The sequence below is a fragment of the Dama dama genome, chromosome 29, assembly GCF_033118175.1.
Source record: "Dama dama isolate Ldn47 chromosome 29, ASM3311817v1, whole genome shotgun sequence".
In the NCBI taxonomy this organism is placed as follows: domain Eukaryota; kingdom Metazoa; phylum Chordata; class Mammalia; order Artiodactyla; family Cervidae; genus Dama; species Dama dama.
In genome coordinates, this window is record NC_083709.1 from 66,754,762 (window position 1) to 66,769,886 (window position 15,125).

Consider the following 15,125-nt stretch of genomic DNA (forward strand, 5'->3'; position numbering starts at 1 on the left):
AGAACTCCAAAATGGGGAGCGGGAGCAGATAAATAAAACATCTATGAAGAAGAGAATGAAAGAACATATTGTGGTATTTAAACAATAGACTAGCTAGTACCTTGCCTGGAGAATCCCAGGGACGGCGGAGCCTGGTGGGCTGCCGTCTATGGGGTCGCGCAGAGTCAGACACGACTGAAGCGACTTAGCAGCAGCAGCAGGAGAGAAAAAAAAGCCAAACTACTGATAAACCCCAAAACACAAATGAATCTTATGTTGAGTGAAAGAAGCCCAACCCAAAACACATCCACATGTATGAGTTCAAGAATAGAAAAAAGTAATCATTGAGGGTTAAGATCAGAAAGTCCTTGCCTCTGGCAGAAGGGGAAATTGCCTGGAAGAATGTATAAGGGAACTTTATGGAGTGATAGAAATGTTCTATATTTTATTTGGAGGTTTGATTATATGGGTGAATATAATTTTCAAAACGTACTGAGCTCTTAAGATCTTCACATTATGTTGTATGTAAGTTAAACCCCAATAATATAGTATCTCAAATAAATTTTTAAAGTTAAAAAAATTTGTTCATTGAAAGACACCATTGAGAAAAAAATGAAAAGGCAAACCACAAGCTGACAGAAAATATTTGTAATAATGTGTATCTGACAAAGAACTTAACGTCCAGAATATATAAAGAGTTCTTACAACTCAATAGTAAAAAGACAACTTTAAAAAAAAGTCAAAAGGCGAGAAAGATGCTTCACAAATGGAGATATCAAAATGGTCAATAAGTGCATGAAAAGGTGCTCAGTGCAATTAGTCGTCAGCAAAATGCAAATTAAAACCAGTGATGTACCTCTGCACAGAAGTGAGTGACTAACTACAAAGCCTGACAAGCATGTAAATCAGCTAGAGTTTTCATACTTTGCTGGCGAGAGCAGAAGATGATATGACTGCTTTGGAAAACAGTTTGACAGTTTCTTAGGAAGTTATAGCCCAACAGTGCCATCCACAGCAGGGGAAAGAGACATGAAGACCAGAAGCTACCTGAGTGTCACTAAACCGGTGAACGCATAAACCAGCATTTCTCAAGGTGTGTTCTGTTTCCCCAAAACCCTGTGAGATTAAAACTATTTTTATAATAATACTAAGACATTGTTTGCCTTTTTCACTCACAAGAGTGAATAGTGAAGTTTACCAGCTGCTTTAGGGTGTGATAGAGCAACAGGTTGAATGCAGGGGCAGATATGAAAGTGCAGCTGTCTTCTATAAAGCCAGACATTAAAAGAGATTTTCAAAACTGGGAAGCAGACCTACCCTTCTCTTCCTTTTGTTAGTGTGTAGTGGGTTTATCATTTTAAATGGATTAATAAGTAGTTTAAAAATCTCTCAGTTTTGATTTATAATATGATGATGGGGTATTGGTATATATAGTCTACATAAACAGAAGCTTTTTGAGAACTCAGGAGTTTCAAAAGTGTAAATGGGTCCTGAGATCAAAAAGTTTGGGAACCACTGGGATAAACAAATTGTGATACATTTATTAATAAAATATGACTGAACAATAAAAAGAGCAAGCAATTTATATGCACAGCATGAGTAAATCTCAAGATTCTTTAGCTCAAGATATTAGACCCAGAAAACTACATACAGTGTGATTCCATTTGAGAATTAATCTCTGGTGATCTGAATATGAATGGTGGTGGCCTCTGGGGTACAGTAGCAGGGAAGGGCATTGACTAGATGGGGACACAAGGGAACTTTTTAACAGGATAGAAATGTTCCTCATTGATTTGGATATGCCCGTGTGAATGTATATGTTTGTCAAGTTGAACTAACCATAAGATCTATAAATTTTATTTTTATAAATTATACCTCAGTTTTTAAAACTTGAACTTACTTATTTTATGAGATGAAAGAAGTGGTATGGTCTGAGATGATAGTCTACAGTGTTTTGAGGTTTTTAACTGCCTCACAAAAACCTGTATTATAAAGAAAAATTTCAATCAGAGTCTTAGTGCTGAGGTCTACTTTGAATCTTCATACATTCAAAGCTGACATTCTTTGGTGGGTTGTATGCACTTTCTTCTTTAAAAAAAAAATTTTCCTGATATATTGGCATGTCAAGATTTTACACATGGCTTCTTTCTAGAAAATAATTGCCTCTTGATTCCTTGTGGCCTTTTTTCTCTTCAGGCCAACAGAACTTTTCAGAAGTTGCAATGCTCAGTCAGATCAAGGAGCCATGAATGACATGAAGCTGTGGGAAAAAGGAAGCATAAAGATGCCATTTATCAACATACCTGTTCTTGACATTAAAAAGTGCCAACCAGAAATGTGGAAAGCAATAGCTTGTTCGCTGCAGATTAAGCCTTGTCATAGTAAATCACGGGGCAGTATTATTTGCAAGTAAGTTTCTTTCATCATAATGACTCTCCAGTTTTGGTTTGGACCCTCTATGATCTCTACCCACAGCCTCTCTAGAGTCACCACCCCCACATGTCAAATGTTCTCCCACTTTTCCTTCTCTGCCTAAAATACCCTTCCTCCTACCCTGCATCTTTACTCGCCCACTGCCTATCCTTCTTAGCCCCTCTTAAATTCCAGTCACTGCTGTGGAATCTTCCCAGATTTCTCCAGCTGATAAGTAGTTTATCCAAACTACAAATTTCTGTAGACCTTCATTTGTACTTTTCTCATGGAACTTAGTTCAAGAAACAGTGAGTACCTTCGATGCACAATTCTATTCGTTTATTTTAATTTGTGTATTTGTCTTATATCCTGTTAGCTTTGCTCTCCTTGAGGATAAACATTCTTCTTTGAACCTTTTTTTCTTATCTTTTCTCTCTTCTTTTTCTCCTCTTCAGGAAATGAGCATAATCCTAAAGTGCAATAGGTATTCCAGAAATGTTTGATGAGTGAAAGACTTAGTAAATATAGTCAATAGGGTCTGTTCCTAATAAACATTTCTGAATGATTTACTTATTAAGATCTATTGTAGGATAAAGTTTTAAGGACCTATTGTATAGCACAGGGAACTATACTCAATATTTTGAAATAACCTATAAGGGAGAAGAATCTGAAAAAGAGTATATATATATATATATATACACATAGATATACACACACATATATATATATAACTAAACCAGTTTGTTGTACATCTGAAACCAACACAGCATTATAAATCAACTATACTTCAATTAAAAATTAAATTAAAAAATTTTTAAGTAAATAGGAAGATAAAAAGAGGGGATCTGGATAAAATAAAGATGAAAGTTGCTGTGATGTGTGAAACCAGAAGCATTAACTACATAGTAATCTCTGTCAGCTTCTTTTCAAGCATCTATTTTTTGCCAAAAACCTTTTCCAAAACCAAGTTAATATCCCGCCCCTAAGTTTCTGGGCACTTGATGACTGATTGCAGATTATTTCAATCTTGAATAGGGTCCAGATCCATTCTCTGACATGACTTGGGGGTGGCCTGAGTAGGGGAGAGTTGAGAAATAACTACTGTGTGAAAGGCAAGAGGCAACAAGTGGGAAATTTATAGACTCTTAGCACAGAAACTATAGAGTGGTCAAGTTTCTATTGAAGACAGAAAATTTTAAAGTAGTGAATTTCCCAGTTGTTATAGGCCAAACACTTTAATGTTGATATAAACAGATATTTAAAAAGAGAAAGGCAGGAAGGGGAGTGAGGGGAGAAGAAAGGAAGAAGCAAGCATGCATGGGCCCTGAGAGGAATATGATTTCACAAAGAGCACATCAGACTAGCCTAGGTTATTTTCCTTCCAATGACAGTGGAAAACCACATTGATAGTAGTGACAGTAGGTATGAGTGTAAAATTTGAGCAAGGCTTTTGATCTCAGGTCAGAGAAAGTTAGGGGTGCTTTGATAGTGTAGTACATTACTTACTCTTCAACCTAAGGTCTGCTGTCACTCCTATTCTCTTTTATCATGCACCTAACAAAGTTGTTAAAAAAAAAAAAACATTGTTGAGTTGTAAAAACTCACTTCCTGAAAAGCTTCTGAAACAGAATTGATATTGGCTAGGCAACCTGAGGAGTGAGGAGGTTCCTCAAATCCTAAATTTGTATGTATTTTCCTTTTCAAGATCAGATTGTGTAGAGATTCTGAAGAAATGTGGGGACCAGAACAAATTCCCCGAAGACCACACAGCTGAAAGTATTTGTGAGCTTCTGTCACCCACAGATGACCTGGAGAATTGCATACCTTTGGATACATACCTCAGTAAGTACTTTTTTTTTAATTTAAAGGCTTCTCCCTTCTATCTCTGCCCTGATGTTTGCTTTCATGAGCATCTATCTGTTGAGAACATGTGGTTTGATGATAATATCTCATCTGCGGACTCTTATCTTATTTGCTTGCCCTTTTCAGCCCAGGAAAGAATTGTCATCTTAAAATATGTACACAGAAGCAACTATCATTATCAGTCTGAGTGGGTAGTGAACTGTTGTCAGTCAGAAATTTTTAGTGATGAGTCATGTGTCAGCATTCTCAAATAACCAGGTCTTTATCATTGCTGTCTCCTTGCCATGATCTGATCAAGTAGAATTTCCCCTAGGGAGTCTTCAGCTTCAGCTTCTTGTCATCTAAATATCAGTGGAAGTTGAGCCAGGCATTGGCTTGGACTTACCCACCAAATAGGGAGTAAGGAATGATGGTCTGGTTTAGTACATGAAAATGGAGTTTTCCTCTGTACCAAATACTCCTACCAAGAGGTAGAAGAATAAGTTTCTATCTCCTCGAGGGATTCTGGAGCTAAGCTTCCTAGCAGAAGGTGACTGTGTGGTGGAAACCAGGGAATAAAATTCATAGACACTATGTAGTTAAGGGGCTTCTCTGGTGGCTCAGTAAAAAGTCTACCTGCAATGCTGGATACCTGGGTTCAATCCCTGGGTTGGGATGATCTCCTGGAGAAGGGCCTGGCAACCCACTCCAGTATTCTTGCCTGGAGAATCCCTGTGGGCTGGTGGGCTATACAGTCCATGGGGTCGCAGAGTCAGACATGACTGAGAGATTAAGTACATATAGTTAAGAGAAGCGTTTAGGCTACCACTAAGGGGCTTAGTGCTGTGAGCTGGCTCAAACTAGCTTTATTTCCCTGTGTTAAGATAGGATTAAGTTCAACTGCAAATAATAGAACAGATGGAAGCAAAAGAAAGCCCAGAAATAAATAGTCTAGGGCTGTTAACAGTGGAATCCCGGTTCCCTTTTCTTTCTCCACTATTCTTAGTGCTTGGCTTCTATCATCAAGGTTACTTCATGTACTTTACCATCACAACATGACTATTTTAATTCTAGCTACCTCATGTAAGGGAAAACCACCCTTCATTGTATGGGAAGCTGGGAAAGATTTTTTATCTGTGGGCCCATTGCCAACCTGGTAGTAAGTAAAAAGAAAAGAGTGGGTGCTACATTTGCAGCTCACAATATCCACTATATTTTAATCAAGACAAACAGACTGTGTCCCTTAACCTTAGTGACAAGTGTAGAAAAAAAGAGAGCATTAGACTGACTAGAATCATAGGCCTCTGTGATTTTAAGCAGATGACTTCTGTGAGCCTCAGCTTCCCTATTTATAAAATGATAGGGCTGGATGAGATAAATTCCATAAGTCCTATACTCTATTAGCCTTAGAGTCTGAGTCTGGCCTAAAATCAAGTAAGCAAAATGAATGTATTCATAATCCTGAATGCCAATAGTGTAGTCAAATATATGTGTAGACAGAGACTATTTCAGTGGGAGGAAACTTAAAGAAATGCTTTTGTTTACATTTCAGTACTCTTAAAATGTCACACAGAGTTTGCCTTCCATATCCACAGGTTCTGCATTTGCAAATTGAAAATATTCAGAAAAAAAAACTCCAGAAAGTTCCAAAAAGCAAAATTTGAATGTTGTATACCTGGAAACTACTTACATAACATTTACATTTTATTTATAACTATTTACATCATATTTACATTGTATTAGGTATTATAAATAATCTGGAGATAATTTAAAGTACGCCGGAGAGTGTGCTTAGGTTATGTGCAAATTCTACACCATTTTATATAAAGGACTTGAGCATTCTCAGAATTTGATATCCATGGGAGTGTTGGAATCAACCCCCCACAGATACTGAGGGATGACTGTATATTAAGTGAGATTTTTTCTTGGTCATTATTTAATAAGTTAACCAATATGATCATGGTATATGGTCCATCTTACCATAATAAATTATCATTATTTATGGTGAACGTGCTAAATTTTCCCTCTTAGACATAAGCATCTATTTGACCACCTTATTCAAAATATATGTTACATTCCATCCCTTTATACTGCTTATAGTTATCTGACTTTTTACTTACATTCATACACACACACATGCAGAGTCTATTTATTGTCTATTTCCTGACCAAAATGTAAACTCTATAGAGATTTGCCTTTTTTGTTCACTTCTGTGTCTCCAGAACCTAGAACCTTGCCAGGCATTATCATAGGCACCCAATAAATAAACAAATAAATGAATGTTTGTTTATGCTAAATGCACAGTTGATCAGGAAATCTATTTCAATAACTCACTTGAATCAGACCTCATGTTGTTGTTCAGTCCCTCAGTTGTGTCCAGTTCTTTGCCACCCCATGGACTGCAGCACGCCAGGCTTCCCTGTCGTTCACTATCTCCCCGAGTTTGCTTAAACTCATGTTTATTGAGTGGATGATGCAAACCAACCATCTCATCCTCTGACACCCCCTTCTGCTCCTGCCTTCAATCTTTCCCAGCATCAGGGTCTTTTCTGTTGAGTCAACTCTTCACATCAGGTGGCCAAAGTATTGGAGCTACAGCTTCAGCATCAGTCTTTCCAATGAATATTCAGGGTTGATTTCCTTTAGGATTGACTGATTGGATTTCCTTGTTGACCAAGGGACCCTCAAGAGTCTCGTCCAGCACCACAGTTTGAAAGCATCAGTTCTTTGGTGCTCAGCCTTCTTCATGGTCCAACTCTCACATCAATACATGAATACTAGAAAAACCATAGCTTTTACTATACAGACCTCATGAGCTGTCCATTAGTTCCAGATGTCATTAATTCAGACAATTTACAGACCTCTTCTACTCTTTTGGGTGTTTAAAAACTGATCTGTTTTTGTTTTCTCAGGGCCAAGTTCTTTAGGTAACATTGTTGAAGAGGTGACTCATCCTTGTAACCCAAACCCATGCCCTGCTAACGAGCTCTGTGAGGTAAACCGGAAAGGTTGTCCATCTGGTGATCCCTGCCTTCCATACTCTTGTGTTCAGGGTAAGAGGTGGGGTGGGGTGTGGGATGGGCAAGGGTATGTGCTGCTGTTGTTTCTTTATAGGAGTTATCTTCGGAATGAGATTATTTTCTAAATTATGTTTTTCAAATAAACATGTATTATTTATGTAAGCAGAGGAAGACAAAAAAATAATTTTCAGTAGTCATTTAGATTGTAAACTTATTTCACTTTCAAAACCAGATTCTCATAATGAGTCATAAGGTTCTTGACAACCAAAGGAAAAAAGAACCTTGGGCTAGTTTTTGTACTTGGTCTTCTATGTTGTAAAGTTTAAGAAAATGTACTGCACATTATTCATGTTTTTTTCTTTTCTTTTCCTTTAATACATAGAGAAATAGTGTTCTCAGTTGGGTGTGTAATTATCTTCATAAATTTAATGTTGTGCTGGAATGCAAAATGTTTTAAGGCTGAAAAATTTTTATCCCATAGAATATATATGATCTTTATCTCTGTGTGGGCCCCTTTAGAATATGTGTGCTTTCTTTTACATATTTTCCAATTGAAAATATTTCTTTGTCATGTTAGAATCAACATTTTTAAACATGTGAAGTAAAAAGGAACAAAATATTAAATAAGCATATCTCAAAGGGCCCTTTATAATATTTGTGTAATACTTAGAAGAAATGGAGTAGCCATCATAGTTAACAAAAGAGTCCAAAATGCAGTACTTGGGTGCAATCTCAAAAACGACAGAATGATCTCTGTTCGTTTTCAAGGCAAACCATTCAATATCATGGTAATCCAAGCCTATGCCCCAACCAGTAACACTGAAGAACCTGAAGTTGAATGGTTCTATGAAGACCTACAAGACCTTTTAGAACTAACACCCAAAAAAGATGTCCTTTTCATTATAGGGAACTGGAATGCAAAAGTAGGAAGTCAAGAAACACCTGGAGTAACAGGCAAATTTGGCCTTGGAGTACGGAATGAAGCAGGGCAAAGGCTAATAGAGTTTTGCCAAGAGAACACACTGGTCATAGCAAACACCTTCTTCCAACAACACAAGAGAAGACTCTACACATGGACATCACCAGATGGTCAACACCGAAATCAGATTGATTATATTCTTTGCAGCCAAAGATGGAGAAGCTCTATATAGTCAGCAAAAACAGGACCAGGAGTTGACTGTGGCTCAGATCATGAGCTCCTTATTGCAAAATTCAGACTTAAATGGAAGAAAATAGGGAAAACCACTAGACTATTCAGGTATGACCTAAATCAAATCCCTTATGACTATACAGTGGAAGTGAGAAATAGATTTAAGGGGCTAGATCTGATCCTGATGACCTATGGATGGAGGTTCATGATATTGTATAGGAGACAGGGATCAAGACCATCCCCATGGAAAAGAAATGCAAAAAGGCAAAATGGTTGTCTGAGGAGCCCTTACAAATAGCTGTGAAAAGAAGAGAAGTGAAAACCAAAGGAGAAAAGGAAAGATATTCCCATTTGAATTCAGAGTTCCAAAGAATAGCAAGAAGAGATAAGAAAGCCTTCCTCAGCGATCAATACAAAGAAATAGAGGAAAACAACAGAATGGGAAAGACTAGAGATCTCTTCAAGAAAGTTAGAGATACCAAGGGAACATTTCATGCAAAGACGGGTTCAATAAAGGACAGAAATGGTATGGACCTAACAGAAGCAGAAGATATTAAGAAGAGGTGGCAAGAATACACAGAAGAACTGTACAAAAAAGATCTTCACGAGCCAGATAATCACAATGGTGTGATCACTCACCTAGAGCCAGACATCCTGGAATGTGAAGTCAAGTGGGCCTTAGAAAGCATCGCTATGAACAAAGCTAGTGGAGGTGATGGAATTCCAATTGAGCTATTTCAAATCCTGAAAGATGATGCTGTGAAAGTGCTGCACTCAATATGTCAGCAAATTTGGAAAACTCAGCAGTGGCCACAGGACTGGAAAAGGTCAGTTTTCATTCCAATACCAAAGAAAGGCAATCCCAAAGAATGCTCAAACTACCACACAATTGCACTCATCCCACACACTAGTAAAGTAATGCTCAAAATTCTCCAAGCCAGGTTTCAGCAATATGTGAACTGTGAACTTCCAGATGTTCAAGCTGGTTTTAGAAAAGGCAGAGGAACCAGAGATCAAATTGCCAACATTCGCTGGATCATCAAAAAAGCAAGAGTTCCAGAAAAACATCTATTTCTGCTTTATTGACTATGCCAAAGCCTTTGACTGTGTGGATCACAATAAACTTTGGGAAATTCTGAAAGAGATGGGAATACCAGACCACCTGACCTGTCTCTTGAGAAACCTATATGCAGGTCAGGAAGCAAAAGTTAGAAACTGGACATGGAACAGCAGACAGGTTCCAAATAGGAAAAGGAGTACATCAAGGCTGTATATTATCACCCTGCTTATTTAACTTATATGCAGAGTACATCATGAGAAATGCTAGGCTGGAAGAAACACAAGCTGGAATCAAGATTGCCAGGAGAAATATCAATAACCTCAGATATGCAGATGACACCACTCTTATGACAGAAAGTGAAGAACTAAGAAGCCTCTTGATGAAAGTGAAAGAGGAGAGTGAAAAAGTCGGCTTAAAGCTCAACATTCAGAAAACTAAGATCATGGCATCCAGTCCTATCACTTCATGGGAAATAGATGGGGAAACAGTGGAAACAGTGTCAGACTTTATTTTTTTGGGCTCCAAAATCACTGCAGCTGGTGATTGCAGCCATGAAATTAAAAGACGCTTACTCCTTGGAAGGAAAGTTATGACCAACCTAGACAGCATATTAAAAAGCAAAGACATTACTTTGCCAACAAAAGTCAATCTAGTCAAGGCTATGGTTTTTCCAGTAGTCATGTATGGATGTGAGAGTTGGACTGTGAAGAAAGCTGAGCACTGAAAAATTGATGTTTTTGAACTGCGGTGTTGGAGAAGACTCCTGAGAGTCCCTTGGACTGCAAGGAGATCCAACCAGTCCATTGTAAAGGAGATCAGTCCTGGGTGTTCATTGGAGGGACTGATGCTGAAGCTGAAACTCCAATAATTTGGCCACCTGATGCGAAGAGTTGACTCATTGGAAAAGACCCTGATGCTGGGAGGGATTGGGGGCAGGAGGAGAAGGGGACAACAGAGGATGAGATGGTTGGATGGCATCACCAACTCAATGGACATGAGTTTGGGTAAACTCCGGGAGTTGGTGATGGACCAGGAGGTCTGGCGTGCTGCGATTCATGGGGTTGCAAAGAGTCAGACATGACTGAGCGACTGAACTGAACTGAACTGATATCAGCTATAGCATCATAATAAATCTTGTTAAAATTGAAAATAAATTGATTTTCCTTAAGTCCAATCAAGTATTCACTTTTCTTTGAATTTAAGATGTGTCTTTATTCCATCTCTAAAAGTTTTCTGACCAGATTATTCTAAAATTACTCTCAGTTGCCGTGTTACATTTTTTAAAAATCTGTGATTTTAAAATATATTTGATAAGCCTTAAAAATTTTTAAGAACTACTTATCTTACAACTTTTTTGTAAGAACTATCGCTAACTTTGGGGTATGTGTCCTTTAATCACCACCACTTCACAGACAGAACATGGAATTTTTGTTTGTGGCCAGTGAACCAAAGCAATTCCCTAGTTTAGTGAAAGTTCTATTAATATAATAATAGATAATCTTTAGTGGCCACACAATATCGACAAAACTTACGTGAAGTATATCTGATATCACAAAACAATATCAGGGAACAGTACCAGCTCTCTCAGCTCATTTTTGTCCCTACAGGCTGCAAATTGGGAGAAGCATCTGATTTTATTGTCCGTCAAGGGACACTAATCCAGGTGCCATCATCTTCAGGGGAAGTTGGTTGTTACAAAATTTGCTCATGTGGGCAAAGTGGACTCTTAGAAAACTGTATAGAGATGCACTGTATAGACCTTCAGAAGTCTTGTATTGTTGGAGGAAAAAGAAAAAGTGAGTCTTGAACTGTTTTTATTTTTTTTGTTTTATTTTGTTTTTAACACAAGATTAGTTGTATTAACTTGGTAGGGAGAACATTGGATGGCTTCCTCACCAGGGAGTAAAAGTCTACAAATCAGATATTCTAGGAAAGTATTTTTCAAACTCTATGGAACACAAGGACTTCTAAGGAACTCTCTTAGAAGCCTCATCAAGAACGGACTACTAACAGCTGATAGTAACTAACACTTACTGAACTCTTAACTGTGTGCCAATACTGTACTAAGTCTTGGCCTGTGTTATCTCATTAAATCCTCCCAGGTGTTTAATACAGGTACTATGTAAGGAAGCTGATGCTTAGAGAGGTCACCCAACTAGTAAATGATCAAAGCAGAATTCAGTCCTAGGCCTATTTGACAACAACGCCCTTACCCTCCATAGGCAAGGGCACAGGTCTGCTCCTTCCCACCCATTTCTCAACAGTCTGTCTCTGCTTTGCCCCTTTCCCAGAAGTAAAACCCAGAGGTTGACATCATGGAAAGCAAAGGGATGGGACCTGCACTGTTGGTTAGGGGTTGGGAGAGAGCACATTAAGAGTGCCTCCCCATTTGATCACCTTCTCTAAAAGTCTGAGGGTCTTGCTTTCTCATTGCTTCCTTAAACCATCTTTTGCTTATAGCCCATAGTAACTCTTCATATCAATATATAACCTCAAAAACTGTGGAAAAAAAAATACCACTTTTGAGAATGTGTTCCCCACCCCACCTGCTCATTCTGCTACCTCTACATCCATCCCCTTACCCATCAACTAGAGTAGTTCAGCTTTTATATGCCTCTTGTTCTACTCTTCTGTGTGAGATCTTACTTTAAGAAGAGTACTTTTGACTAAAAAGAGCTTTCAAATTTCTGCTTATACCAGTGAGTCAGGTATTCATTGCTTAGTCCATATTCTAATTAGCTAAAATGTAACATAGGTACCTTGAATCACAGAAAACATCAGAAGATAAACTCATTCTTTCCATAAACTTTCACTGAGTAAATACCTTTTCTGTACAAAAGAACCTGGGATGAGGAATTGAAGTCACGCTTTACATGATAAGATAGGCGAGAATTTGTAGCAGTCTAGTGAGATGAGCATATTAGGGGTTTGGAGGGGATATGGTGGGAGGTCAATATGAAAATACCAATATTACAAGTTTAATTCCCTAGTTTATATATTCAGAAGTCATCTTTCAAGAATTTCTATTTTAAAACTTTTTAAACTATGTAATTTTTTATTTGTGATATATTTATAAATTCATGACACAGATCAGCATTTTATTTCCCTTTTTCTCAGGTCATGGAACTTCCTTTAATGTCGACTGCAATATCTGTTCTTGTTTTGCTGGCAATTTGGTGTGTTCTACCCGCTTGTGTCTCAGTGAGCACAGCTCAGAAGATGACCGTCGTACCTTCACAGGTAACCGTGGTCATCTAGCAGCTTTCCTCATCCTCTGTACCCATTCTCCTTTGAAGGCAGCATCTCGTTAACTGCAAATGTGCACAGTAAAGTAAATACATAATCTGAGAGCAGGGTACTTTGCTCTCTGGATTGCTTCCTCCTCTATAAATTGAAGGCATTAAAGTAAGTGGTTTCTTAAGGTCCTTTTGAAATTCCATAAGTCAAAAAGAGCAGGGCCAGTGATTGGTATAGTTTTAGTTAAATGGAATTTTTCTACCTGCTGAAATACCCATTTCCCCTACCATTATAGTTTAAAGTATCCATGTATTTTGTAAATTTGCTTCTGTGTTTGTTTTTTTTAAACCATGTTCTTCCTTGTCCTACCTTGGCTTACTGGATTCATATAGGCAGGGACCCCTATAAACAAAGCTACTGGAAGAAAAAGTAAAGAATATTTCTCCCAATCTAGATATAAAATCTATAATTTAGATATGTCAAGTCTGGGAGTTTTCTGGAATGTTGAAGAGTGATAACAATAGCAAGACAAAGACAGAGGTTGTAAACACCTTACATAGAGTCCTTCCATTCATATCTCCTTAGAGAGGGGGAAAAACAGGGAAATAACTTGGGAAATTATTGTAATTTTGAAACTTAATTTTTATGAACAGTCAATCAAGAATACTACTTTCTTGACTTTCCTAGGCTTTATGCTGCTGGTATTACGCTCACATCAACCACAGTAAGTAACAAGGTTAGTGAGATGAGATGCTCTTTTCTTGAGAAGAAACTCCAATTGTCAACAGCAACAGCATAGTTGCCAGTATTCACTGGTATCTACTTTTTCCCCAAATCTGGTTCTGGGCAAAAAAGAGTTAGGTAGTTGCCCTTAAACCATTTCTTGCTGCTGCAGCAGCAGCTTGACTCTGAGTTGGTATTACACATGGAATAGGGTAGGAAGAGAACAGAATAGGGTTTACCAACCTTGTATCTCCAGCACATTGGAAATAAAAGGGAGATCAGAAACAAGAAGTGAACGCAGACTGATGGGGAAGTAGAGGCAGGACCAGCTCCAACCCATCCTCTATCCACCCTAATGAGCACCAGGGTTTGCTGCGTTCTTGTCTTGTTGTTGTTGTCCTTTATTTTTATCCTTTATCTGCTGTGCTGTGGTGAGGACAATTCATTCTGCCTAGAGAAACCGAAAAATGATGTGGGATGAGAAATGAACTAAAGATTTACAAGGCAGACTTTTCCTTATTGACTTACATCACAGTGTTTTTAGAAGTTGAAGTTTACGACTAGCAGGACCCTTTCTCCCTGTAGCCCCTCATGTCCTGGGATGAGTTACATTAATGACTATTTAATGGGAGTTCCCTGGTTGTCCAGTGGTTAGTACTCCACACTTTCACTGTCGAGGGCCTGGGTTCTATCCCTGGTCGAGGAACTAAAATCCCATAAAGCATGCGGCACAGACCAAAAAAAAAAAAAAAAAGACAATTTAGCTAGCAGACTCTAAGGAGATTTTACTGGCCACAAAGTATACACAACTGGGGGGACTCAGATAGGGCCCCAGTCCACACAGGACTCAGAAGGAGATGTTCATAAAAATTCTTAAGCTTTAAGTTACAATAACTTCCCAAGTTACTAACTTCTTGTTCTTCCCCCTCCCTAAGGAGGGGGAAAGAATCTATGTGAGGCATTTACAACCTTCATTCTTTGTCTTGTTTTTTGGTATTATCCTTGAACATTCTGGAAATCCCCTAAACCAGAATCAAACCTCTAAATTCCAGATTTTATATATCAGATTGGGAGAAACATTCTTTACCTTTCCTACCCGTAGTTTAGTTTGCAAGGATCTCTATCCCTGGGATCAAGATCTGGAAGCCCTCAGTTAGCAGGCAATAAATGGAACAAACAAAAGTTGTGCAAACAAATGGCTTTTCAGAACCTTGCCACCTTTAAAAACACTGAGATGGGAGGATTTCCCCCCCGCTCCATACAGCCCCTCCCCTCTCCCCACCCCCCAACCTAGTGTTAAATTCTGTGTTAACCTGAGACCTCTGGCTGCTTGTCAGTGGTTTAACCTTAATTAGGAAACAGAGGAAGGGGCCATACAAGAGCAATCGCTGAGGTGCTCTTCCCCTCCAGGTCTGCCCTGCAACTGTGCAGATCAATTTGTACCCGTTTGTGGGCAGAATGGACGCACTTACCCCAGCGCCTGCATTGCTCGCTGTGTGGGCCTCCAGGACCATCAGTTTGAGTTTGGATCATGCATCTCAAAGGATCCATGTACTCCTAATCCCTGCCCAAAAAACCAAAGGTAAGTCAAATGCCTCCTTGTCTTTTTCAACTGAAGGTCGCCACTTACTCTATACCAGACAGTAAAAATTCAAAGATGAATTAAGATTCTCTCTCCCCTGAGAAGTTAGAGTCTCGAGGG

The 15,125-nt window shown here is 38.5% G+C and overlaps 1 protein-coding gene across 2 annotated transcripts in view; it reads left to right on the forward strand.

Moving 5' to 3' along the window:
* The window catches only part of RECK (reversion inducing cysteine rich protein with kazal motifs), a 77,740-nt gene that overhangs the window by 49,861 nt on the left and 12,754 nt on the right, over nucleotides 1-15,125 (forward strand). For both annotated transcript variants that reach the window (XM_061132233.1, XM_061132234.1), the window contains 6 exons: nucleotides 2,176-2,388; nucleotides 4,097-4,233; nucleotides 7,146-7,286; nucleotides 11,071-11,259; nucleotides 12,581-12,703; nucleotides 14,834-15,005. In XM_061132233.1, coding sequence (XP_060988216.1) covers nucleotides 2,176-2,388; nucleotides 4,097-4,233; nucleotides 7,146-7,286; nucleotides 11,071-11,259; nucleotides 12,581-12,703; nucleotides 14,834-15,005 — 975 coding nt within the window. The remainder of the gene's footprint in view (nucleotides 1-2,175; nucleotides 2,389-4,096; nucleotides 4,234-7,145; nucleotides 7,287-11,070; nucleotides 11,260-12,580; nucleotides 12,704-14,833; nucleotides 15,006-15,125) is intronic.